General features: G+C 37.8%; 1 protein-coding gene across 1 annotated transcript in view; it reads left to right on the top strand.

Moving 5' to 3' along the window:
- Nucleotides 1–27,618, top strand: part of IFT57 (intraflagellar transport 57) — a 79,876-nt gene that overhangs the window by 22,078 nt on the left and 30,180 nt on the right. Inside the window, exons 5-6 of the mRNA XM_061193049.1 lie at nucleotides 8,373–8,441; nucleotides 26,248–26,370. Of these exons, the coding sequence (XP_061049032.1) occupies nucleotides 8,373–8,441; nucleotides 26,248–26,370 (192 nt within the window). The remainder of the gene's footprint in view (nucleotides 1–8,372; nucleotides 8,442–26,247; nucleotides 26,371–27,618) is intronic.

Raw genomic sequence — 27,618 nt, 5'->3', positions numbered from 1 at the left:
ATCCCACTTGATCAGGATGTATGATCCTTTTAATGTGTTGTTGGATTCGGTTTGCTAGTGTTTTGTTGGGGATTTTTGTGTCTATGTTCATCAGTGATATTGGCCTGTAGTTTTCTCTTTTTGTGGTATCTTTGTCTGGTTTTGGTATTAGGGTGATGGTGACCTTGTCGAATGAGCTTGGGAGTGTTCTTCCCTCTGTAATTTTTTGGAAGAGTTTCAGAAAGATAGGTGTTAACTCTTCTGTAAATGTTTGATAGAATTTGCCTGTGAAGCCATCTGGTCCTGGACTTTTGTTTGTTGGAAGATTTTTAATCACAGTTTCAATTTCAGTACTTGTGATTGGTCTGTTCATATTTTTTCCTGGTTCAGTCTTGGAAGGTTGTAGCTTTCTAAGAATTTGTCTGTTTCTTCTGGGTTGTCCATTTTATTGGCGTATAGTTGCTTGTAGTAGTCTCTTATGATTCTTTGTATTTCTGTTGTTACTTCTCCTTTTTCATTTCTGATTTTGTGGATTTGAATCCTCTCCCTCTTTTTCTTGATGAGTCTGGCTAAAGGTTTATCAATTTTGTTTATCTTCTCAAAGAAGCAGCTTTTAGTTTCATTGATCTTTGCTATTGTTTTCTTTGTCTCTATTTCATTTATTTCTGCTCTGATCTTTGTGATTTCTTTCCTTCTACTAACTTTGGGTTTTGTTTTGTCTTCTTTCTCTAGTTGCTTTAGGTGTAAGGATAGGTTATTTGAGATTCTTCTTGTTTCTTGAGGTAGAATTGTGTTGCTATAAACTTCCCTCTTAGAATTGCTTTGGCTGCATCCCATAAGTTTTGGATTGTCATGTTTTCATTGTCATTTGTCTCTAGGTATTTTTTTTTTTAAACATCTTTATTGAAGTATAATTGCTTTACAATGGTGTGTTAGCTTCTGCTTTATAACAAAGTGAATCAGTTATACATATACATATGTTCCCATATCTCTTCCCTCTTGCATCTCCCTCCCTCCCACCCTCCCTATCCCACCCCTCTAGGTGGTCACAAAGCACCGAGCTGATCTCCCTGTGCTATGCGGCTGCTTCCCACTAGCTATCTATTTTACATTTGGTAGTGTATATATGTCCATGACACTCTCTCACCCTGTCACATCTCACCCCTCCCCCTCCCCATATCCTCAAGTCCATTCTCTGGTAGGTCTGTGTCTTTATTCCCATCTTGCCACTAGGTTCTTCATGACTTTTTTTTTTTTTTCCCTTAGATTCCATATATATGTGTCAGCATACTGTATTTCTTTTTCTCTTTCTGACTTACTTCACTCTGTATGACAGACTCTAACTCCATCCACCTCATTACAAACACCTCCATTTCATTTCTTTTTATGGCTGAGTAATATTCCATTGTATATATGTGCCACATCTTCTTTATCCATTCATCCGATGATGGACACCTAGGTTGCTTCCATGTCCTGGCTATTGTAAACAGAGCTGCAATGAATATTTTGGTACATGACTCTTTCTGAATTATGGTTTTCTCAGGGTATATGCCCAGTAGTGGGATTGCTGGGTCGTATGGTAGTTCTATTTTTAGTTTTTTAAGGAACCTCCATACTGTTCTCCATAGTGGCTGTATCAATTTACATTCCCACCAACAGTGCAAGAGTGTTCCCTTTTCTCCACACCCTCTCCAGCATTTATTGTTTCTAGATTTTTTGATGATGGCCATTCTGACCAGTGTGAGTTGATACCTCATTGTAGTTTTGATTTGCATTTCTCTAATGATTAATGATGTTGAGCATTCTTTCATGTGTCTGTTGGCAATCTGTATATCTTCTTTGGAGAAATGTCTATTTAGGTCTTCTGCCCATTTTTGGATTGGGTTGTTTGTTTTTTTGTTATTGAGCTGCATGAGCTGCTTGTAAATCTTGGAGATTAATCCTTTGTCAGTTGCTTCATTTGCAAATATTTTCTCCCATTCTGAGGGTTGTCTTTTGGTCTTGTTTATGGTTTCCTTTGCTGTGCAAAAGCTTTTAAGTTTCATTAGGTCCCATTTGTTTATTTGTGTTTTTATTTCCATTTCTCTAGGACCTGGGTCAAAAAGGATCTTGCTGTGATTTATGTCATAGAGTGTTCTGCCTATGTTTTCCTCTAAGAGTTTGATAGTGTCTGGCCTTACACTTAGGTCTTTAATCCATTTTGAGTTTATTTTTGTGTATGGTGTCAGGGAGTGTTCTAATTTCATACTTTTACATGTACCTGTCCAATTTTCCCAGCACCACTTATTGAAGAGGCTGTCTTTTCTCCACTGTATATGCTTGCCTCCTATATCAAAGATAAGGTGACCATATGTGCGTGGGCTTATCTCTGGGCTTTCTATCCTGTTCCATTGATCTATATTTCTGTTTTTGTGCCAGTACCAAACTGTCTTGATTACTGTAGCTTTGTAATATAGTCTGAAGTCAGGGAGCCTGATTCCTCCAGCTCCATTTTTCGTTCTCAAGATTGCTTTGGCTATTCGGGGTCTTTTGTGTTTCCATACAAATTGTGAAATTTTTTGTTCTAGTTCTGTGAAAAATGCCAGTGGTAGTTTGATAGGGATTGCATTGAATCTGTAGATTGCTTTGGGTAGCAGAGTCATTTTCACAATGTTGATTCTTCCAATCCAAGAACATGGTATATCTCTCCATCTATTTGTATCATCTTTAATTTCTTTCATCAGTGTCCTATAATTTTCTGCATACAGGTCTTTTGTCTCCTTAGGTAGGTTTATTCCTAGATATTTTATTCTTTTTGTTGCAATGGTAAACGGGAGTGTTTTCTTAATTTCACTTTCAGATTTTTCATCATTAGTATACAGGAATGCAAGAGATTTCTGTGCATTAATTTTGTATCCTGCTACTTTACCAAATTCATTGATTAGCTCTAGTAGTTTTCTGGTAGCATCTTTTGGATTCTCTATGTATAGTATCATGTCATCTGCAAACAGTGACAGCTTTACTTCTTCTTTTCCAATTTGTATTCCTTTTATTTCTTTTTCTTCTTTGATTGCTGTGGCTAACACTTCCAAAACTATGTTGAATAAGAGTGGTGATAGTGGGCAACCTTGTCTTGTTCCTGATCTTAGGGGAAATGGTTTCAGTTTTTCACCATTGAGGACAATGTTGGCTGTGGGTTTGTCATATATGGCCTTTATTATGTTGAGGAAAGTTCCCTCTGTGCCTACTTTCTGCAGGACTTTTATCATAAATGGGTGTTGAATTTTGTCGAAAGCTTTCTCTGCATCTATTGAGATATTCATATGGTTTTTCTCCTTCAATTTGTTAATATGATGTATCACGTTGATTGATTTGCGTATATTGAAGAATCCTTGCATTCCTGGAATAAACCCCACTTGATCATGGTGTATAATCCTTTTAATGTGCTGTTGGATTCTGTTTGCTAGTATTTTGTTGAGGATTTTTGCATCTATGTTCATCAGTGATATTGGCCTGTAGTTTTCTTTCTTTGTGACATCTTTGTCTGGTTTTGGTATCAGGGTGATGGTGGCCTCGTAGAATGAGTTGGGGAGTGTTCCTCCCTCTGCAATATTTTGGAAGAGTTTGAGAAGGATAGGTGTTAGCTCTTCTCTAAATGTTTGATAGAATTCGCCTGTGAAGCCATCTGGTCCTGGGCTTTTGTGTGTTGGAAGATTTTTAATCACAGTTTCAATTTCAGTGCTTGTGATTGGTCTGTTCATATTTTCTATTTCTTCCTGGTTCAGTCTTGGCAGGTTGTGCATTTCTAAGAATCTGTCCATTTCTTCCAGGTTGTCCATTTTATTGGCATAGAGTTGCTTGTAGTAATCTCTCATGATCCTTTGTATTTCTGCAGTGTCAGTGGTTACTTCTCCTTTTTCATTTCTAATTCTATCAATTTGAGTCTTCTCCCTTTTTCTCTTGATGAGTCTGGCTAATGGTTTATCAATTTTGTTTATCTTCTCAAAGAACCAGCTTTTAGTTTCATTGATTTTTGCTATTGTTTCCTTCATTTCTTTTTCATTTATTTCTGATCTGATCTTTATGATTTCTTTCCTTCTGCTAGCTTTGGGGTTTTTTTGTTCTTCTTTCTCTAATTGCTTTAGGTGCAAGGTTAGGTTGTTTATTCGAGATGTTTCCTGTTTCTTGATGTAGGCTTGTATTGCTATAAACTTCCCTCTTAGAACTGCTTTTGCTGCATCCCATAGGTTTTGGATCATCTTGTCTCCATTGTCATTTGTTTCTAGCTATTTTTTGATTTCCTCTTTGATTTCTTCAGTGATCACTTCGTTATTAAGTAGTGTATTGTTTAGCCTCCATGTGTTTGTATTTTTTACAGATCCTTTCCTGTAATTGATATCTAGTCTCATAGCGTTGTGGTCGGAAAAGATACTTGATACAATTTCAATTTTCTTAAATTTATAAAGGCTAGATTTGTGACCCAAGATATGATCTATCCTGGAGAATGTTCCATGAGCACTTGAGAAAAATGTGTATTCTGTTGTTTTTGGGTGGAATGTCCTATAAATATCAATTAAGTCCATCTTGTTTAATGTATCATTTAAAGCTTGTGTTTCCTTATTTATTTTCATTTTGGATGATCTGTCCATTGGTGAAAGTGGGGTGTTAAAGTCCCCTACTATGATTGTGTTACTGTCGATTTCCCCTTTTATGGCTGTTAGTATTTGCCTTATGTATTGAGGTGCTCCTATGTTGGGTGCATAAATATTTACAATTGTTATACCTTCCTCTTGGATCGATCCCTTGATCATTATATAGTGTCCTTCTTTGTCTCTTGTAATAGTCTTTATTTTAAAGTCTATTTTGTCTGATATGATAATTGCTACTCCAGCTTTCTTTGGATTTCCATTTGCATGGAATATCTTTTTCCATCCCCTCACTTTCAGTCTGTATGTGTCTCTAGGTCTGAAGTGGGTCTCTTGTAGACAGCATATATATGGGTCTTGTTTTTGTATCCATTCAGCCAGTCTGTGTCTTTTGGTGGGAGCATTTAATCCATTTACATTTAAGGTAATTATCAATACGTATGTTCCTATTCCCATTTTCTTAAATGTTTTGGGTTTGTTATTGTAGGTGTTTTCCTTCTCTTGTGTTTCTTGCCTAGAGAAGTTCCTTTAGCATTTGTTGTAAAGCTGGTTTGGTGGTGCTGAACTCTCTCAGCTTTTGCTTGTCTGTAAAGGTTTTAATTTCTCCATCAAATCTGAATGAGATCCTTGCTGGGTAGAGTAATCTTGGTTGTAGGTTTTTCTCCTTCATCACTTTAAGTATATCCTGCCACTCCCTTCTGGCTTGCAGAGTTTCTGCTGAAAGATCAGCTGTTAACCTTATGGGGATGCCCTTGTGTGTTATTTGTTGTTTTTCCCTTGCTGCTTTTAATATGTTTTCTTTATATTTAATTTTTGATAGTTTGATTAATATGTGTCTTGGTGTGTTTCTCCTTGGATTTATCCTGTATGGGACTCTCTGTGCTTCCAGGACTTGATTAACTATTTCCTTTCCCATATTAGGGAAGTTTTCAACTATAATCTCTTCAAATATTTTCTCAGTCCCTTTCTTTTTCTCTTCTTCTTCTGGGACCCCTATAATTCGAATGTTGGTGCGTTTAATGTTGTCCCAGAGGTCTCTGAGACTGTCCTCAGTTCTTTTCATTCTTTTTTCTTTATTCTGCTCTGCAGTAGTTATTTCCACCATTTTATCTTCCAGGTCACTTATCTGTTCTTCTGCCTCAGTTATTCTGCTATTGATCCCATCTAGAGTATTTTTAATTTCATTTACTGTGCTTTTCATCGTTGCTTGGTTCCTCTTTAGTTCTTCTACGTCCTTGCTAAATGTTTCTTGCATTTTGTCTATTCTATTTCCAAGATTTTGGATCATCCTTACTATCATTATTCTGAGACGTACCGGAAAATGGTTAGTCTTGGTATAAAGCCCTTTACACTTTCTTCTTTCTCCCTGAACCAGCACAAATAAAATAATGTGTACTGCTCAGAGAGGTGGTTTGATCATTTTGATCACTCCATTTCTAAAAGACAGTATTTCATATGGATTTTAACAAAAGGATGTATCTACAAAATATGTTACTTCACTACGTCTACTTTTAACATACTTTGTGCACTTCTAAACATCTAGAAAGACTAGATGTTTCAAATAAGGACTTAAGTTTGTCCACTATATACACAGTAGTGTTGAATAAACTACACACATGTAACAATGGTTAGATCTGAAAGTGTCTTCTACATAGGAACATTCTAATCTAGAACACTTCATTTCTCCCAGTACCTCCTTTCGGCCATCCATCCAACATTGGGCAAGTACAGGCACAGGTGTCACTTAGATGATTTACAATTTCACTTCCAAAGGTCCTTTTCAGAAGACGGCCTTTCAATGAATTTTAACACAAAGTGTACAAAATGTGTTAGTTTACTAACCCTACTTTTGTCATACATTGGCAACCTCTTTAATATCTAGAGACTAGATATTATAAAATTGGGACCCATTGGTCCAGTATATACAAAATATATACAGTAAAGTTAAACAAAATGCATGTAACATATAGAGCAATGGATAAGTTGCAATGTTCTAGTAACTGCTAGCAAAACATCTTTTGCAATCTTCCCTCCCACCTCCCTAAACCCAATGAACAAGCACAGAGTATACTGTTCAGAGAGGAGGTTTAACAATTCCATTTCCAAAGACAGTATTTCCCATCAGTTTCTAAAAGCTATTTACAAGAAGCATTATTCTACTAAAACTACTTTTAAATACATCAAGCACTTCTAAACATCTAGAAAGAATAGATATTTCATATAAGAACTTACTTGTCCACTATGTACACAGCACTGTTAAATAAAATTGCACAGATGTAACAACGGTTATAATCTGAGGTATCTTCTAAATATGACCATTTTGGCCTGAACCATTTCCTCCCTCACTTCCTTCTCTCCGCCGCCAATCCAGTGGACAAGTACATGCATGTGTAATGCTTAGAGGTGGTTGAACAAATTCATATCCAAAAGTCATTTACAGAAGACAAGCTTTCCTATGAATTTCAATAAAGTGGACAAAATGTGCTAATTTAACTACCTACTTTGTCATACACTGGCAACCCCTTTAACATCTAGAGACTAGATGTTGCAAAATTAGGACTCAATTTGTCCATTATATACACTATATACACAGCAAAACAAAATGAACATATTCTAGGTATTTTTTGATTTCCTTATTGATTTCTTCAGTGATCCATTGATTATTTAGTAACATATTTTTTAGCCTCCATGTGTTTGTGTTTTATACAGTTTTTTTTCCTGTAATTGATTTCTAATCTCATAGTGTTGTGGTCAGAAAAGAAGCTTGATACTTCTAAGTGCTTAAAGATAAGGGTTATCTTTGAAATCTGCCACTGCAGCTTTTGTACAACTCTACATGTGAAAGGTCCACCAAACAACACCCACTTATTTTTTTTGTTTTTCTGTACAAGACTTCAGGGCCAAGTTCCATTTGCTTCATTACCATGTCTTTAAGCTTTGGATATTCTTGTTAAATTTGTTTCACCCACTATGTCACTTGTCACCACAAAGACATTTGAAGAGAAAGGGGAACTAACGTTTTGTTGTATATGCTTAGAGAACCTACTCAGACTCTGTATTTACTGTATATTGGAGAGGGGATTGATTCTCAAAGGGTCACTGCTGACCCCATTCCCCATATCAGTTGGGCTAGGAATCAGGACCAGCTTGGAATCTACCTGAAATTTTCTTTTAGATTGTTAATATCTAAGATACAAGTTTAGTATCTTACATGTGTATATTTTACATCCTTATATTTTACATCCTTACATCCTTATATTTATATCCTTAATCATATTTAATATCTTTAAACTTGAGCATATAAAAGATGAGATGTCAAAAATTTACATTAATGTGATTGGTCCCTGGAGTAGGTGAGAGTATTCTATGTCTGTCAGCCTCTTACTTTTGTCCATTTTAGTCATGTTACTCAAAATTTCCATTAACTCCTTCCAGTGTCTCTTTATTTCAGATATGCCACTTGGGACTGTTTCTTGTTATGTTTTTATGTTCATTTATCCCCAGTTTCACAGCAGTGGCATCGTTCTCTCTTTTTTTCTTTTCTTCAGTGACTCTAAAAGAGGTCCTATTTTTAAATGGCATCATCAAAACCTCAAAAAACAGATAACATTATGCCCTACTTTATGCACACTACTAGGCTTTTAGATACCCTTTCCTGCATTAGTCTTTCTATAGAGCTTAGCATATTAAGTATGTGAAATCTGAAAATACCTTTTTTAATTACAACTTTTATAATTATTAACTTTTAAACTCTTTTATTTTTCTAAGGAAGAGGAGACAGACAATGAAGAAAACTTTATTGATCTCAGCGTTTTGAAGGCCCAGACCTATCGCTTGGTAAGTTACATGGGTTACACACAGGACCAACAAGCAGTCAGTACACATATTCTGCTGGAAATTGAAACAAGTAGAAATCATTCTTGGCCATTGTGTCAATGTGTGTGTCATTTGAAAAGTAGCTCTTGAACTGTTTTTCTATATATACAATATTATAATTATAGGAAATATAAAAATCAGAGGGGCAAGTGGGAAAGCCTTCTGTCCATACCATGGAATATCAACTCAGTGCTTCTCATGTAAACTGGAAATAATTGATTTGCCTTTTGTTATTTTTTTATTATGGAAAAACATATATAATTCAAGTTATTTTCCATTATAATGGGCAGTATTGAATGGTCTTGATTATAGGAAATACTCAAATGGTAATTCTTTGAAATAAAATGGTTTATATTAAGACTGGTATATGGATAGGTAGTCAGATGTTGCTTCAAGTCAGTTTTTGCTCTGTTTTAATTAGGAAATAAACCCAGTCTATAAAAGAGAACCCACTCAATGAGATATTTCAAAAGTACATTTGGGATTTTTCTATTTTCCTATATGTATGTTATATTTCAATAAAGTGATACCTATTGCATGCTCAAAAAAGTATGTATGAAACACAATCTTATTTGTTCTTTATTTAATTATTCTTATCTCAGTTCTACCAACAAGTTTGGATCTAGGGTTCATGTCATGAAGACTTCCTTGGCCACCTCACCCCACGCTGATCTCTTCACTTATTATTCACTGCCTTAGTATTGTTAGTCAGCATTAGTAACTATTATTAATGATATGTGTGCATTTTCTGCCCAACTTGAGGTGTAATATAACATAACATTGTGGCTAACTTGACTGAGTGTGTGAATTGACTTTGAGACTTTCAGTACTTAACTAGCTGTCTGACCTTTGGCAAGTTTCCAACCTTCTTGTGCCTTATCTTCCTCATCTGTAAAATGAGGATAAAAATATTACCTTTTATGTAGAGTTTTTAAAGATTAAAAGAGTTACTACATCTAAAGCATTTATAACGATGTCTGGCACATAGAAAGTACTTAAAAGGTGTTGGCAAAAACCAAAACCACACCTTCCCCCCACATTCCTTCTCTCAAATCTGACTTGTACAAGCTCCTTGCTAACAGGGATAACTATCATTTTTTATATTCTCCATAGTATAACACAGAAGATTCTGAATAAATGCTTCTTAAATGAAAGAATGTATTTTTTGTTGCTCAATTGAAAATTATTTCAGAATAATGTGTTAACATTTAAATCCAAACAGATAAACTCCAGTTGTAACAATCCATTTGCACATCACTTTGTAGTTTTCAAAGTACTTTAAAACACGTTTTTTAGTGACCTTGTAAGGCATTTGAGAAGATGTTATCTGCATTTTACAGATACAAAAACTGATATTTATCACCTTGGGACAGTTTGATCTTTTAAAAAGCTAATAAATTACAGTGGCTTAATTTGAACTCAGTTTCTCCAAACTCCCAATTCTATTGCTTTTTCTCCTTTACCTTATAACAAGAGTTCAACGGGGTAGATTCCTATCTTAAGCAAGGACACTATGGTGCTTGGTGTTCCTGTATGTGTTGAAGATGTGATGACAGAGTTCTAAAGTATGAAGAAAAAAACAAAAGTAGAGATGCATACACAGTTATTATTAGAAAGAAGCTGATATTTGTACTCTTCATTCTTATATTGATGGTATAAATAGAGGCCGGTAAAGGCCACTTGTGATTCCCTCTGGACTAAGTAGTTTGAGTATTGGGAAGGAGCAAAGTGATTTAACTTGCCTTTACCACTACTCTAAGTCCCTGTTGGTTCTGATTTCAATTTTTCACTTCAATTAAGCTGTGTAAGGATGGGTTTTCCCTCTACCTGTGACTTTATAATTATCTAGGTATTAGATCCTTTGGACAATGATTATATAACATATACCTTTTTGAACTAAGACTATGTGTGGTTGCATTTTCACAAGAGGAAGAAGTCTGAACACCAGGTGTTTGTGGATGGTCAGCCATGAAGTACTAATGAGGCAGAAAACCCTTTTATATTTTAAAAAATCTGGCAAGTTTATGATGTTGCCCACTAAAGCCATCTGCCTGAGACAGCTGTATCTGACTATAGCTTGCGATGGCTCAGGCTGCTCTTTCCCCAAGACAGAATTGCGCTATAGGTTAGTGACACAGATTTAAGATTTTGTGTTTCATGCAGCATGTGGGCTCCCAATGCAGAAGAAATATTATTTTACTAAAGTTGATGTGATGAATTCTGCACTAGAGCAAGAATGATGGATACTATCTAGGAAATTGATGTACTAAATGTATTCGTGACTGTGCCAGCCCAGCAATGTGCGGATTACAACAGTCCCCCTCTACCTGTGGTTTTGAAACAATAGATGCTTCTCCAGTCATTCTCTAATCCTCCCCCTGCTTTATTGTTCTTCACAGACTTTGGCATTGTATTCATCTGATTTGTTTATTGTCTATCTCAACCAGTAGGATGCAAACTCATCTAGAGCAGAAGCTTTTTTAACTGCTTTTGCACCTGTGCCTGGTGTGTAGAAAGTGCTCAATACTGAATAATGTTGAATGAATACACACGTGAATGAATGCTATTTTATATTTATAGTTTTATGAGAAAGTATAGTTTAATCTTCATAGAGAAAAGAACTTCTCAGCAATAATTGGGTCCTCTTCTATGTACTGTGTAGGATAATGCAGGGAGAAATCTACTTATATTCCTTTCTTTCATTAAATAAAGCAAAGTCTAGGCCCTGAAAAGTGTGCCCTTAAGTATCATGGTGACTCAAGAAGCTGGGTGTACACGAACATTTTCCTGAGATTTGTGGTAAATGGAGCACGAGAAAAGGTAGATGAAAGAGACGTATGTTGCAGATTGTGTTCTGTGGAGGTGGACACTGAGACAGAGTTTGGGATGCAAGATGTTCATGGTGAAAGGCTGGGGTAAGAAGTGTTGCCTGCTGGGCCGGTCGCTGGAGGCGGGCTGCCCTGGGCAGGACGCGGCCCCAGGTAAGGTGGCTCTGCAGGTGGGACAGAGCCCGAGGGAGCTGACAGCCGGAAGCCGGCTGAGGGCCACCTTGCCCGCAACTGAGCGCAAGTCCTTCCTTGAAGGGAGACCCTAGAGGTCTAGCTTCCTGACTCCCACTGCATAATTGAAGCCTGTGACCGCTAATTTGAAGAATTTGTAAAGAGATTCTGTGTGCCCGTTGACTAAACTTTAAGATGTCTGCCTAATCAGACCAGAACGCTGCACCAGTATTTCATGAGCACTGAAACCGGTGTTCTAAGAAAATGGCGCTTCCTATCAATCACGAACGCTTATAGTGATGGCACTGGTTTGTTTGGAAGCAGGTGTTTTTCAGAATAGTTATTTACTTTGAGGTTTAAAAAATATATTTTAAAGCCATTTTTACTGTGATTTCTTCCTCCACTTCTGTTACCCCATTGTGGTTTTACCAATAATACAGGCATACCTCATCTTGTGGCGCTTCACTTTATTGCGCTTTGCAGATACTGCATTTTTTACAAATTGAAGGTTTGTGGCAACCCTGCATCAAGCAAGTCTACTGGTGCCATTTTTCCAACAGTATTTGCTCACTGTGTCTCTGTGTCACATTTTGATAATTCTTGAAATGTTTCAAATTGTTTTCAAATGTTTCAAAATGTTTCAAAATGTTTTTCATTATCGTTATATTTGTTACAGCAATTTGTGATCAGTGATCTTTAATGTTACTACTACAGCTTGCTAAGGGCTCAGATGATGGTTAGCATTTTTAGTGATAAAATACTTTTAATTAAAGCACATACATGATGTTTTTAGACATAATGCTATTGCACACTTAATAGACTACAGTGTATTGTAAATATATCTTTTATATGCACTGGGAAACCAAAAAATTTGCGTGACTTGCTTCTTTATTGTGGTATTTACTTTATTGAGGTGGTCTGGAACCAAACCTGCAATATCTCTGAGGTATGCCTGTACTTTGCAAGATAATAACTCCTGCAATTAGTGAGGGATTGCTTTATTTTTCCAGAGTTTGATTTGCAGGTTAGTTATTTAAATTTTGAATTTTTTCTTAGAAAGAAAAAAGTATGGATGGATATTAGTTTTTGAGGCTAGCCCACAAAGTTCTACACTCTCTCTGTCCCTCTGATTTCTGAATGTTCTTGAAATCTGAAATTGAGCGAAAGCGTCCCTGAGAGTGGCCGTGGTGGGAGGGACACTGGTGTGGAATTAAAGCCCTGACAGTTGGGCAGAGCCTGTGCGGGTTAGGGGTGCGGTATAATGTTCAGAGGTGTGAGGGGTGGGAGCAGGGAAGGAAGGCTCTGGTGGCAAGGTGTTTGGCAGGTGTTCTGGGTCATTCCTGTTTCAAACTTGAGTATGCTGATTGGAAAGTGCCTTATGTTCATGGTAACTATGCTGTAATTATGAGTGGTCTTTGTAGCTCCCCTCCATTCTGAAGCTCAATAGAATCACAGCAGTAGTGTTCTGGCAGCATGATGCAGATGTGTCATTCTTCTCCCCCAGTGGAAAAAAAAAAAAGATGGGAGGGAAGCTGTGTGCTCTCTGAATTCTATTTTTAAATGCCCATCACTTCATTTCAAAACATTTTTTTCAAACATGCCATAGACACCATTCTTCCTTGAGATGCTAAATTTGAGGTTTTAGAAACCAGATCCTGAGTTATACAGCATAAAACCAACTATCTCAAAAGGTTTAAACACAATTGGTTTCTAATTACTTAGCAAAAAATTCATTGTACCAAGAATGAGAGAATTTTTAGCTTAAAAAGCAAAAGCTGTAAGGAAGTAAAAATCTGGGCTTAGAATAAAAATCATCATTTCAGTTTTAGTTTAGGATGTCATTGTGGCAAGGCTGCAATATTGTGATCAAAAGGGGGAGAAGATGGATCTACTGCGATTAATATCTTAAATACTTTACATTTTCCTCATTTTACATATGATTTACACTTTACTCTTCAACAAAATGTCCTTTCTTAATACAGGAAAAAAATACCATTCTACAACATAATGTGCCCCATAGGATGCCCCTGGTTCTGATTCCTGCTCGAGGAAAATGTTTTTTCTTCTCTTTTCCTGAAACATTTGGGTGTGAGTTCTCCTGTCTGGGCTCTGACTGTGGGAAGTCTATCGTTGGTGTTTCACAGAAGAAACAATTAAAACGCCACATGTTCGAGTGTGATGGAACACATTGCTGAGTAAATGCTTTTATTTCTCTGGTAGCTAGCCCGTACCACCCCATCAGTTTCACATCTGGAGGTGAATAGGAAATGTAGGTTAGAGAAGAAAGCTGTACTCCTCACTGCTCAGAGGAGGCTCAAACAGCAGTTCTTGCTGAGTGTAAAAGAGAGTTTTACTTGATCTTTAGTGTAGCTTTTGAACGCACACTTGAAATAGGAAAGATCCTTATTTCCATTCGTGGTTTTATTGTGAGCCTAGAAAGAAGTAGGAAGCAAGGCCTTTTCAAGGTCCCTTCTAGCTCTGAGTCCATACCTTCAAGGTCAATGCTACAGTGGAAAAGCAGCCTTAGATAAAATCCTGACCACATGTCACTAGCCATGTGGCCATACCGATTTATCCTCTCAGTAACTCAGTTTTCTTATCTGTAAGATGGGGACACAATTCAACCAAGGGTTATTTTAAGATTAATAGAACTTGGGCACCACACCTAGCATGGTGCTGGCCTAGAGTATACATTTGATGCATTTCTTATTTTGTATAATTTTTTACCTCTCCTAGAGACTGGAATTAGTTACAAACATTCTTAGGTGCTGTAGGAGAATAGAAAAAGCCCCAGTCTCTCAATACAAATAAATTTCTAGATCACCATGAGTACTTTTGAATAAGAAACTTACATAGCATATAAGTTATCAAGAAGGTTGCATTTTGATGTAAATTAGGAAGCTCTGGTGATAGCATGGCTTTATTTTCATAATCTGTCACATGAATTATTATTGAAGGCCCATTGGACTCAATCTGCTGTCACGTAGGGTCTCCCCTACAGAAATGACTAAGGGGAATTAAATGAAAAGTAATACAATGATTTTTTTTCCAGGAATCATTTGAAAGCCGTCTTTTTATAAACGGGTAGGTTGTATTTCCTAAATCAACACTAACAGCCTATATTTATTATGTAATTCAGTATATTAGATGCATACCCAGAATGTGTGCTTTTTTTCAGTCCTCCTCTGCAAACGTACAATCTTTAAATACACCCACCCCCAACCATCCCCCCCTAACAGTGTTAGTGCTTTGAATATCTGACTAATGATTCACTTTCATCCAGGACATCTAGTTAGTTACTAAGACCTGTGGATGCGGCCTTTGAAATCTCTCTCATGTTCATCTCCCCACCTCCCTTTTCCAAAACATTTTTCGTCTTGCTCCTCAATCTTACTTACCAAAGCATGACTTGAGTCAGATCATTCTGAATTCAGTAACTTTTGATGGCTTTTCGTTGCCTTCAGGTCAGTTTATACAGATTATAAAGCAATACATTTCTGGTCTGGCTTTCAAAACCCTTAGCGATTTGACAGCTGTCCACATAGCCAACTTTATTTTCTTTCACTGGAATAACTTTTCCAGGTAAGTTAAAGAGGACCTCTCATAGGTTTTGAAACACCTCAGGAGTATATCTGCTCTCATCCTATCCTCTTTTCCTTTGTCTCGTACCCAAAATGCCTTCCCATCATCTCCCTACCTGACTCTTCAATGTTCAAGGTTCAGCTCAAATTCTGCCTTCTTAGTGATACCTTCCCTTCTCACCCAGCCCCATTTAATCCTATGATCCACAAATCTACAACCCATAAATCTTCATAAAACACAACTAGCCTGTTCTTTTATGAGGATTTTTTATCATTTTATTCACTGTCCCTGGAGTAGCACAGTACCTGGTATATAGTAGGTACTAAATAAAGTTTGGTGGACTAAGTTATTTTACCTTGTCTGTAACTTTACTTTGCCTCCCCTCTGGCTTAAAGGACAAAATTCACATTCCTCAGCCTGTCCTCTAAGGTCTTTCACAATATATTCAATTTTTTTTGCTCCCCAGGATTCACCTTTTTAAGCCCCTCGTCTCTCTTCTCGTATGATCTTCACAAGCCATGTTCATTCAGTATTTCATATTTTGGCTTATGATGCTTTCCTGCCTATATAAACACTTGGCTTGCCTTTTCTGCCTGTTTACATCCCAAACTTCCTTGTAAAGTTAAACTTAAATCTCACCATCACCATTAAAATGCACTTCTCTCTCTTATTCAAACTCCTAAAGCATTTACCACCTGTACCAGCTAGTTTTTGGAAGTTAATCAAACTTATATTTTTACTTGTTTTTATTGAAAAAACTTTATTGTTTTTAAAAAGGAAGTATATTCCTTGGTTTGTTTTTTTTTTTAAATGAAAGCGCAAAAGAGTACAAAGAAAAAATTAAAAATTTCTTCAAATCTCAGCACCCAGATATAAACATTATATCCCTTTACGCATAATTGCCCTGAGGTCATGTAAGATGCTAACATTTAATGAATCTGGATGAAGGGTATATGGGAATTCTTTGAGCTACTTGTGTAATTTTTTGTAAGTCTGAAAAAAATTATACTGACACAAAAATAGATTAATGAAGTAGTGCAGAGTTCATAAAATAATCCACATATACAGTTATATTAGTATATGAAGCAATGCAAATCAATCAGGAAAACTAACTATTCAATTAAATGGTGCTGGGATAACAGGCTACCCATTTGGAGAAAAAAGATGGACTCCTCCCTCATATCTTACACCCAAATAAACCTCACATGGATCAACACATTAAAAAATGATGAGGCACAAGAATATGAGTGGCAAGTGTAATATTCATGGGTTGAAATAGGCATAATAAAGCATGGCAAGAAAACTAAAAACCATAAAGGAAAAATACTAATAAATCTGAATGCATAAAAATTAAAACCTTATATATGGAGGGGTGGGGAACACCATAAAGTTAAAAAACAAGTAATAAACTGGGCGGATATAGTTGTAACCTATATGACAAAGGATTGATAGGCATACAGTAAGGTGTTTCGGAGCTTGTGCTCTAGGGTAACATTGCCTGGGCCCTGCCACTTACTAATGATGTGACATTGGGAAAATTACCTAACTGCTCTCTACCTCATTTTTCTCATTCGAAAAAAATAGGAATAAGGCTCCTTTGATTCATGGTGTTATTACTGGGCACTTAACCCATATGTAAAAGCATCTAGTACCAAGCTTGGCATATAATAATGATAATTATAGCTGCTAACATATATTGAGGGCTTACTATGTACCAGGTATTGTGAAAGCCTTTCAAATACATCATTTAATTTAATCCCCATATCAACCCTTCCAATGAGGAGAGGGTACTATTATTATTCCCATTTTACAGATGGGAACCCTGAGGTTTAATGACAGCTACTAAGTGATGAAGGGGGGATTTGACCGGAGACGGCATTCCTGACTCGTCCACTTAACATTTACATCATGCTGTGGTGATTCTCAAGACAACTTAGTTCCCTTTTCCCTGAGTCCTGGGAATATTTACTCTTGACAGTTAATTGGACTTTCATGTTCCTCTCAGTAGGTATATGAATCGAGTTCTTCAAATGTATTTGAGCACTGGTATATCCATGTGGTTACAATCTCAAAAGAAACCTTATAGAAATTCGTTCCATTAAAAAGTTAGACTTATTTTGCACACTCTACAACAGCAGTCCCCAGCCTTTTTGGCACCAGGGACCGGTTTCATGGAAGACAATTTTTCCACGGACCGGGGGCGGGGGTGGGATGGCTTCGGGATGATTCAAGTGCGTTACATTTATCGTGCACTTTATCTCTATTATTATCACATTGTAATATGTAATGAAATAATTATATAGCTCACCATAATGCAGAATCAGGGGGAGCCCTGAGCTTGTTTTCCTGCAACTGGATGGTCCCATCTGGGGGTGATGGGAGACAGTGACACCCGAAGTGTGTTGCTTATGGCCATTTTACTCCATGATCTCATTTTGGTTGCTGTCACTGCAGAAAACCCTGCCTCACAAAGATAGGATGTTGGAAATGGAAGCAGGCTTTTCAGTGCTTTTGTGGCAATCTCAGGATACTCTGCCTTGACTTTAATCTAGAACATATGGAGATTTGAAGTTGTCTCAAACATACTTTTAAGGCCACCATCATTTGCGATCTCAAGCAGTTGATCCTCTTCTAGCACGAACAAAGTCAGTTGCCACTCACTGGTAGGGTTTTGATATGAGTTTGCAAGCAATTGATTTATTATGGTCTCTGTGCAGTCAAACCTCTCTGCTAATGATAATCTGTATTTGCAGCCGCTCCCCAGCGCTAGCATCACTGCCTCAGCTCCACCTCAGATCATCAGCCCTTAGATTCTCATAAGGAGTGCGCAACCTATATCCCTCACGTGCGCAGTTCACACAGTAGGGTTCACGCTCCTATGAGAATCTAATGCTGCTGCTGATCTGACAGGAGGCGGAGCTCAGGTGGTAATGCGAGCAATGGGGAGTGGCTGTAAATACAGATGAAGCTTCACTCACTCACCGGACACTCACCTCCTGCTGTGCTGCCTGGTTCCTAACAGGCCACAAATACAGGTGCACGGCCCGGGGGTTGGGGACCCCTTCTCTTGGTATTGACCAAGTATAGTATTTGAGCACTGGTATATCTATGTGGTTGCCATCTCAAAGGAAAGAAGCCTTTTAGAAATTCATGCCATAAAAAGTTAGACTTATTTTGCATACTCTGCAACACCAAGTATAATGTCTACATTAGTTCCTCCAGACATACTTCCAGGGGTACTTTCTTTTGGTTTTATTTTGAGAAAATAAGTCAGAGATGGTTTTATCTTAGCACTTAGTGTACCAATGTAGCTAAAGTAGTTAAAGTAGTAGCAAAGGTAGTTTGATGTATTAAATAGAAATAATATTGGAGGTTAAATTCTCATTCAAAAATAATTTCTTATTTCTTATTGGAAAATTAAATTTATTTTGTGTTAATTTGGGGAGCTTTCTTTTTACCTTTTTTGATTGGTTGGAGCATAATTTATTCAAATCTTGGTTCACATTATAACTTAGAATAAAATTTCTTTTGATAGTCTTAAAATTGAACTTAAGAAAACCTTTTATGAACTTCATATATTTAAAGACAGAGGCTACCATCTATCTATTTCTTTTGAATATTTTTTAAATAATTTGGTTATTCAGAACAAATCTGGAGATACTTTTTTTATGGTATTAAACATTTTTTTTCTTCATAGTAATATAGTGTTAAATTATGTAAAACCTAATTTGGAAAGAAAATAATGAATCAAAATCACAATTTGTGCTTCTTTAATCATGAAGAAGAATTGGCTTGTAGGGACATGAAAGGTTTTAACTCTGCCTTCAGTATAATGTGTTAAAATTATTGGATTTTGATGGAACACTCTTCATTGAAATAACTTATCCCTCTATCTAGCTTTATTGATAGATTGTAAGGAAACAGGGACACTAGATATCCTTAGGAGAAACCCTGTTTAATTCATAGTAAGACCATATATACTATATTAGCCTTTTGGCCACCTATCCTATCTTGAAAAAACAGCAGATGAGGAAAAATGCAAAAAAGCCCTCTGAGCAACCAAAATAAGTATAAACACTTCCATTTTAAAAGATTCTGTGAAGAGTCCTAACCTCACTGCCCCCTGTCCCTGAGTGCTCACTTTTTTCCCCTGTATTCTGACTTTGCCTAAATTCTAACAAGCTTGGTTATTAGGTTTCTAAACCCACAGCAGCCTAGGAGGAGGAAGGGGTGCTACAGGCAAGCAGGGAGACAGCCGCAGGTGATCACTGGCATCTTGATAACAGGAAGCTACAGGAACAGTTTACAGGCAGAATGTGAGCAACTTTAGTTGTCTGGGATCATTTAGTGTGGGGTCAGTCATATCCAGATTTCTCCGCCCTGAGGGCATCATTGTATTACGGAATAGTACATACAATACGAGACATCAGAAAGATTAAATTATAGGCAGTAAGGGACTTCCCTGGTGGTTCAGTGGTTAAGACTCCATGCTCCCAATGCAGGGGGCCCAGGTTTGATCCCCGGTCAGGGAACTAGATCCCGCATGCCGCAACTAAGGGCCCGCACACAGCAACGAAGATCCTGCGCGCCGCAACTAAGACCCGCCGCAGCCAAATAAACAAATAAATATTTTTTAAAAATTACAGCCAGTAAATGTCAGCATTTACCAGTATCCAGAATCCAGTCTGACAGTGGTGTCTGATCTTCCTAAGAGGTAGGGATTTTGGCTTGGTAATTGTAGACGTAAGCACCTCCACTTATTCTCGTTTCATTACTAGTTCGGTGTTGGGATCTTCTAACTCTCCCTTCATCTCCCGTTTTCACCTGGAAGTCTGTGAATCCAGCTTCTGTCCAGGCCCTTACGATCTAGGTCCTCCCAGCAGGCTCCCATCTGAACTTGTGATCTCTCTGTAATGTCTGACATGGGGACTCCATTCCCAAGGAAATGTCTTCTCATTTCCTTGCCTGAGCAAGGTGCCTGAGCCTTGAGCTTCACTCTTGGGTCTGCCCATGCAACCATATATGTTCCCTTTACCAGACACGGTCTCAGTCAGTGATAAAGGGATGTTTTGTAGGGTTGCCATAATTAGTCAAGTTTTAGAAATACTGCCTTACGCTATTCCCAGCTTTCTTCTTTATTCCCAATGGGGGGATATCTTAACCAGAGCCAACTGCCCAATCTGGCTTGGACCCTTGGGATCAAAAAGATCCTGTAGTACTAGGCTTTTGTTGTTATGGACCTAGCAGAGTTGAAATGAGTGGAGTTAACTCTTGCTGATATCAGGAAGTCATAGTCAACATTTCTCTGGCCAGTAACCTGATTAGTCCCTGAGTTTAATGATAAACTCTTACCGGGTTTTCCAGTAATGAGTGTGCAGTACCCATTAGGAATAGTCTCTCCCCAAAGAGAAAGTTTTAAGTTCTTTGTTTTAAGATGGCAACTCAACAGGTATACCAAAAACATGACCAGTGCTTCCACTGTATATCACCTGTAACAGTTTTCTGTATTAATACTTAATAGGTCCGTCTCTCTCTGTTAATACATTACTCCCCGTACTGGTAGCCGTGGCCTACCTGGAGTCCCCAGAGTTAAGTAAGAGGTTTTGTACTTTGAAAATGTATCAGGTTTTGTAGTCATACTTAGCCTAGTTGACCAGAACAGCTTTGCAGCACTATGCACGCTATCCAATGCAAAGGGCTTTATATATCCTCACATGATCTCCCTTACCGATATGCAGGGCCTTCTCTTATTACACCCCTATCATCATAAGACCAACTACATCCAACTATGTATATTTATGTGTGTTTGTGTGTGTGTGTATAAATACACACACACACAGAGAACACAGTATTTCTTCAGATGCTTAACCATCCCATTAATATTACCTGGGAAGAAGGGGAGACTACTTTCTGGAACAGGATTCTGAGCAGGCTAGTAACATTGCATGGTTTTTTTTTGTTTGTTTTTGGGTTTTTTTGTATTTCAGGTTCATTTTATTATTTTTTTAAATTTATTTTATTTATTTTTGGCTGCATTGGGTCTTCGTTGCTGCACGTGGGCTTTCTCTAGTTGCAGCGAGGAGGGGCTACTCTTCGTTGCGGTACGCGGGCTTCTCATTGCGGCGTCTTCTCTTGTTGCGGAGCATGGGCTCTAGGCGTGTGGGCTTCAGTAGTTGTGGCACGCGGGCTCAGTAGTTGTGGCTCGCAGGCTGTAGAGCGCAGGCTCAGTAGTTGTGCCACACGGGCTTAGTTGCTCTAGGGCATGTGGGATCTTCCCGGACCAGGGCTCCAACCCGTGTCCCCTGCATTGGCAGGCGGATTCTTAACCACTGCACCACCAGGGAAGTCCCTCAGGTTCATTTTAGAAACAAACTTCTCAGGATTAAGGTGATGGTGACATGGTTCAGATCAAATGTCTTGGTGGCAAGCTGGGGAAAATCATAGGAGAAGATCCCAGGCGTGTTGTCTGTCAGCTTGGCAATGATGTTTGAGCATTGACCAATGTGCTTGGGTGCAGGTTGTGAGGAAATAATGATATCGTCATCCTGTCCTTTATCTGGTCCACAAGTTGAGAGCAAAGAGCTCCATACAGAGCTCTTGATATAAGGCTGTGCAAGGCAGGTGGCCCTCACATCAAGTGTCTTGAGTGGTGGATGACCTGTGAAAACAAGTTCCTTGACAAATTTTTTAGTGACCGTGTGGGCAGTAATTAGCTTGGAAGGATGCTGTGGGAGAAGACACCACAAATATAAAGTATATTTGAATTGCCTCTCAATCAAAAGAAAAAATAGAAGTGACCAAATAAAAATATTTGGAGCCTATGAAATTAAATTTCACTGACGAAGAAATAAAAATGATCATTTTACATATGAAGAGGCACCCAACCTCAATGATGGCCTGGGGAAAATAAATTACAATGCCAGTATAATAGTTTTTATTTCCATTATATTGAAAACTTAAAGTGCCTTTGTAGCATCTCTTGTCATCATCAGTGGAAACAAGCCCTTTGCTGTACTCTTACAGGGAGTATACATGACTAACATCCCTTTTGAGGCAGTTTGTCTCCCCTTTTGCTTCTTCAGGATCTGGGCTTTAGGGGTTCTGTGGGGCTGATGTTTGTGTGATGACTTTGATATTTCCTGTGTTCTTGGGCCTCTGGTCAGTCTCCTTTGGGCACTGATAATTTGATTTCCTGGCCCGCGGTCCCCAGGAAGGTCACGGCTTCGGCCGGAGGGGCCCCTCCAGAGCTGGCGGCGCTGCGGCCGTGGGCGGGGTCGGGGTTGGGGGTCGCTCCACCCTCCCACTGGGCTCTGGGGCGGCTCAGCGGCAGTGGAGGGAAGAGACCCTGAGCCAGGAGTTCCAGCTCCGCATAATCGCGGGCTCCATTCTGGGCGGCGGGGGGGTTGGGGGGTTGGGGGGTTGGGGGGTGGGGCTCCTCTGCCCTTAGTCATTCCGGGAGGGAGGTAGGGAGGCAGGGGCACCCGGGGAGGGAGCAGCCCGGAGCGCCAACCTTGCACCTTCGATCCTTGTACTGACCCTGGATGGTTTGCCTCAAGGTTACGTTAGGGGATGCCTTAGACTGTTCTCTTCAACTCTCCCTTTGGCAGTCTTAGGGTCAGTTCTCATCAGTTTATTTTTCTTAGGACCAATTATTACCCCCATTAACTAGCCTCAGACTCTTCCTAATAGGCTGTAAACTCTTTGCAGGCAAGGATTAAATCCTTTTATCTCTCCATACCAAGCACAGTGCCTGGATTCTTACCTTGAATGTTGTAGGAGCTTAACAAATGGCTTATTGGTAAATTAATTAATTATAAATGAGACTTCGGGATAACCTGTGTCTTATTGAGCTTCTAATTGTTTCTTCAGCAGCATTAACTGGAAAGTGCAATTTCCCAGGAGCCATGCTTTATCTTAGTTAATGTTGTTTCAGAGAGGGACTTTGTCATGATGATGTAAAATTTTGATTAAATGGAAACAGCAGTTTATTTCTCTTTAACTAATAGCTCCACATAAAATACCATTTGTTATTAGAGAAACAATCGGAAAGGAAAGGTTTTCTCAAAGTATGGTAACCAAGGCGTGGTTAAAATGATTTATACTTCATATGTAGGGCTTGCTCAGTTAATGTATCCACTTATTAGGCATTAGGAAATTCTGAGTGAGGAACAAGGTTATGAAATAGATGTGCAAAGATGGAAGTAGGAAGAGACTGTATAGTTTGAATAAGTTAATGCTGCTCTACCAAGCCTAATGTTCTCTTTTTTTGCCCTTTCTTCATTTAGTAACTAGGCCATTTCCCCCAGTATATTAACTATAGCCTAGGAATGAGTGAAAATTTTTGAGCTGCTACATTAAATCATTTCAGGACATTGGGAGTAGGAATTGGCAAATTACTGCCAGAGGGAACCAAATAATAAGCTAAGAAGGGTAAATGCAACTTACTGAAGGGCCCAATATAAAACCAAATAGTATGATAGCTTATGCACGGGGCTGTCTTCATGTGGTGTTTGATCTCCATGTACTCTACTAACTCTTAGATTCTGAGTCCGATTCAAACAGAGCCAATGCTAACCCATTTGCCTTTGTGAAAATTAGAACGATGTGCCCTTCCTTGAGTAAAAATTTTAAGTATGTTATGCCCAGCTTGAACAATCCGATGTTCAGGCCTGAAGAAGGTGGGAATGTGGATGGGTACCCTCTCTGGCTTTGTTTGGTGATTCTGGACTCCACCCTCCTGTAAGGAAGGGAAGAAGGAGGAATGGGATGGAGGGGATGATGGGGTTGGGGAAGAGTGGCTCAAGGATTTAATCAGTAGCACCAGTTTCAATTCACCCAAACAGTGGTTCTGTAAGTCAAACTTATTTTTAAATCAGTGACCAGAACACCTACGTTCTATTAAGAATCATACAGAACTGCTGCTTAAGAGGACGTGCCCCTTTTCGACTCAGTCTGGCTCTGTGGGATTGGGATGTGGGGCTCATAACCCTGGAAGGAGCAAGCTTGTGTATATATCATACACACGCTCCAAATGTCAGGGCTCACATCCCACTGGTAGTGTGTACATCCTCCCACCCCCACTGTCATCCTCATAAGTCTACCCGGTTTTTTATAGAAAATGAGCCGGTCAGAATTGGGCCTCCTAGAGCCAGGGATGGGTACTGGGATGTGCCAGTGAGTGTGCAAGTATATGAATATTAATGAATGTCAGTGTGGAGTTTCATGACTGAGAATTTTCCCTGTGGCTTTAGGTTTCCACTGGGAGACCCAGTATCTCTTCTCATGCCATCACATACATTCTTATGTAACTTCACACATGTCTGCTTTGTGAATACTGCCACCCGTCCCCAGCTATGATGCTATTGTGCTACCTTGGATTCAGTTTATATAGGTCTATAGCATTATATTAGGTACTCAAAATAATACAATGTTTCTATATTTAAATGAGTACTTTAATGTTTAAAATAGAATCTTGGACATTTTTCACTTGGAGTTTCCACATTTTACTTTTCTTAAATTAATGCTTGTATCTTTTATACTAACTGAATAAATTCAGACCACATATTGTGAAATGTAAAAGCATATATTAGTTACCCATTCTCTAATTGCGTGGTTAGAACTGTATAACCCCCTGAATTTCTGAACAAAAAGCAATATATGCTCCTTTTAAGGCTCTGAGTCTGTTTAGAACTTGCTAATATGAGCTGGGAGGTAGGAGAGAGAGAAAGGCTTTCTCACATCAGCAGTGCCCTAGAGACTCAGTCAGGAGTCAGTTCAAAGCCGCTAAAGACCTCAAGCTCCCCCCAAAATTAAGTCCCAATATAAGGTAATTCTTGTGCTTAGTGTTATACTGGACAAGAAATATCTTTTAGTGACATAAATTCACACTGAGAATGTAATTTCACCATGAGGTTGTTTATATATCTTTTATTTTTAAATGTTGTATTATGGGAAATTGCAAACATATACAGAATTAGAATGAGATAATGAACCCTTATGCAACAGTACCTGGTTTAACAGTTAACGTTTGGTTGATCGTGTTTCCTCTAAAGCCCCTCCCTCCTTTTCTCTTTGCCCCATAGTATTTTAAAGTAAATTTCAGACATTATGTAAATTCACCTGTAAATATTTCAACATTTATCTCTGATTTATAAGGCCTTTTTTTTTTTAACATATCCACCATGCCATTGTCATACCTATAAAATTAATAATAATTCCTTAATATCATCTAATACTCTTCGACATTCAAATTTCCCTGATTGTCTCAAAAACATCTTTTTATAGATTGTTTAAGTTAGAATCCATGTAAGGTTTATACATTGTATTTGGCTGTTTGTATCTCTCAGGTTTCTTTTTTTCTATATTAATAAATTTTTATATTTTTCTTACTTTTTAAATAATTTTTCAAGGGAGCATAAAAGGAGAAATACTACCAAAATTAATGCATTAAACTTTATCTTTAAATCATTAATTTTTACATTCTTTATGTTTTCAGAATCATACATACTTAATGCCGAAATGTGGAGGGCTGAGAAAATGGAAAAAAAAATTTTTCCTTTTCTGATTCAAAAACAGGCCTGAATTGAGCTTATTACTCAACAGCAGAAAACAAATGCAGAAAGTCGACCCCTACACTATTTGAGTTCAAATAGGTCTGCATTAAATCACATTTTTAAGCTATATTATGGTTTGACCTAACCAAATATCACCTTATAAATACAAAATTTGTAAACAATGTGCCCTTTACTTCTGGGATCTTATCTTTTTTGTCTTTCAGATTTTGGGTTTGTATTTCAGTACAGTGAATTCAAACTAAGACAATGTTTTCTTACCAAACATGTGAGTGTTTGTATCTTTTGTACCATTACCAATTAACATACCTAAATGGCTTATTCATTTGACAGTATTCCCATTGAGTTCACTCTGATATCTCAAAAAAATTATTCTTTGTAAAAATAGTTAAATCACATATTTGCTTCTTTTATAAATACTAACTTTTCTATTCTACCAGGTTGGTGCATTATTTTCTTTCAACATGGATAGGAGGACAGAAAAAAATTTCTTCTGCCGCTGTAATTTTAATACTACCATGCTTGATATAAATTGTGCAGTGCTGCTAAAATGCCTCAAAATTTTACCATTTCTTTTTATAAACTCTCAATCCTGTGATATCTTTCCTTTCTTAGGATATGAACGAGTCTGCCAAACAAGAAGATATTTTGGAATCCACAACAGATGCTGCAGAATGGAGTCTAGAAGTGGAACGTGTACTACCACAACTGAAAGTCACGATCAGGACTGACAATAAGGTATAGAAGAGAGAACACATTTTGTTCAGATACATTTTTATAAGGCCATTTCAGGGTCAAGGGAACTCCCAGTTACAAAAATGATTTAAGAAGGGATTCAGTTTCCAATGTTTTATTGTAATAGAGATTTAATAAATTGTTGTTGAATGAGTAAATAATGTAATATGGCCCACAAAGCAAGGAGTGTATCTTTAAAATGATTTGGAACACATCATATTTCCCTGGGATTAAGGCGTATTTTCTCAATACATTTTGATATATTTTCTTGGCAATCATATTTTGTTTAGGTGAATAGTGAATGAAATTGGAATTCTATGACTGTATACTAACTGAGTAGAGTTAAAAAATGGTTTAGAACTCTGCTGGTTGGCAAAACAGAAGACGTCCTGGAAGCTACCTTACATAATCTACTCAGTACACATGATTAAAAGTTAAATATTAAGAAAATAATCAAGAAATCATATGCAATAAAGATTTGGGGATTAGGCCAGATGAACTGGCCCATTTAATCAAGTTTCTGCTTCCTTTTTACCTACAATTTATGAGTAAGAACTTCAGAACAAGCTAATAGGTGACTAGACAGTACTACTCTCATTAGTATTATAATAATCTCTATAAAAGGGGCTAGAGAGACATCTAGGTAAAAAAATTAAAGGATTTTTATCCTTGGAGGCTAGAGACAAGCCCCAGCATTATGGAACAAGGTTCTAGGGAAACTTGTCACTCTACAAATGTGGTTGTATGTCTGCTCCCCCAAAGTAGCAGCCATACAAAGATTGCTGTTTTCAGTGCCTTGGAAGCTAATTCATACTTCGATTGCCTGGATTTGGGCATGTAGAACTGTATCCTAGAGAAGGTAAGAAGTAGCCTAGACTCCTAGGGCAGTCCTAAAATAAGATAAGGACAACAGAGGTCTTCTTGGACCGTGAACAGCTGTGGAACAAGCTTTATCTAGAGTAAGTGGGCAAATCCTACAGCCTGTTTACCATATATTTACCCAATCATTATGGAGGACAGCTATTGTTTGAGTACATTGGGGGTAAATTCTCTGTTTATGTATCTCTTATATGTAAATACATATTAATAAGAATTTCTTTCCTGATTTGATCTCTGCTGGAAGTCATAATTTTCAAAAATGTAATTTTTTTGTGAAAATGTAATTTCTGATTCTTTAGTTTTGTCAGAACAAATTTTCTTCATACAATTAAACATCACTATTATTGTGACTGTAGTTAGAACAACATGTTA

Source organism: Eubalaena glacialis, chromosome 6 (assembly GCF_028564815.1).
Source record: "Eubalaena glacialis isolate mEubGla1 chromosome 6, mEubGla1.1.hap2.+ XY, whole genome shotgun sequence".
Taxonomy (NCBI): Eukaryota; Metazoa; Chordata; class Mammalia; order Artiodactyla; family Balaenidae; genus Eubalaena; species Eubalaena glacialis.
The sequence above is the reverse complement of the archived record's forward strand: the minus strand, read 5'-3'. Positions and strand labels throughout refer to the sequence as shown.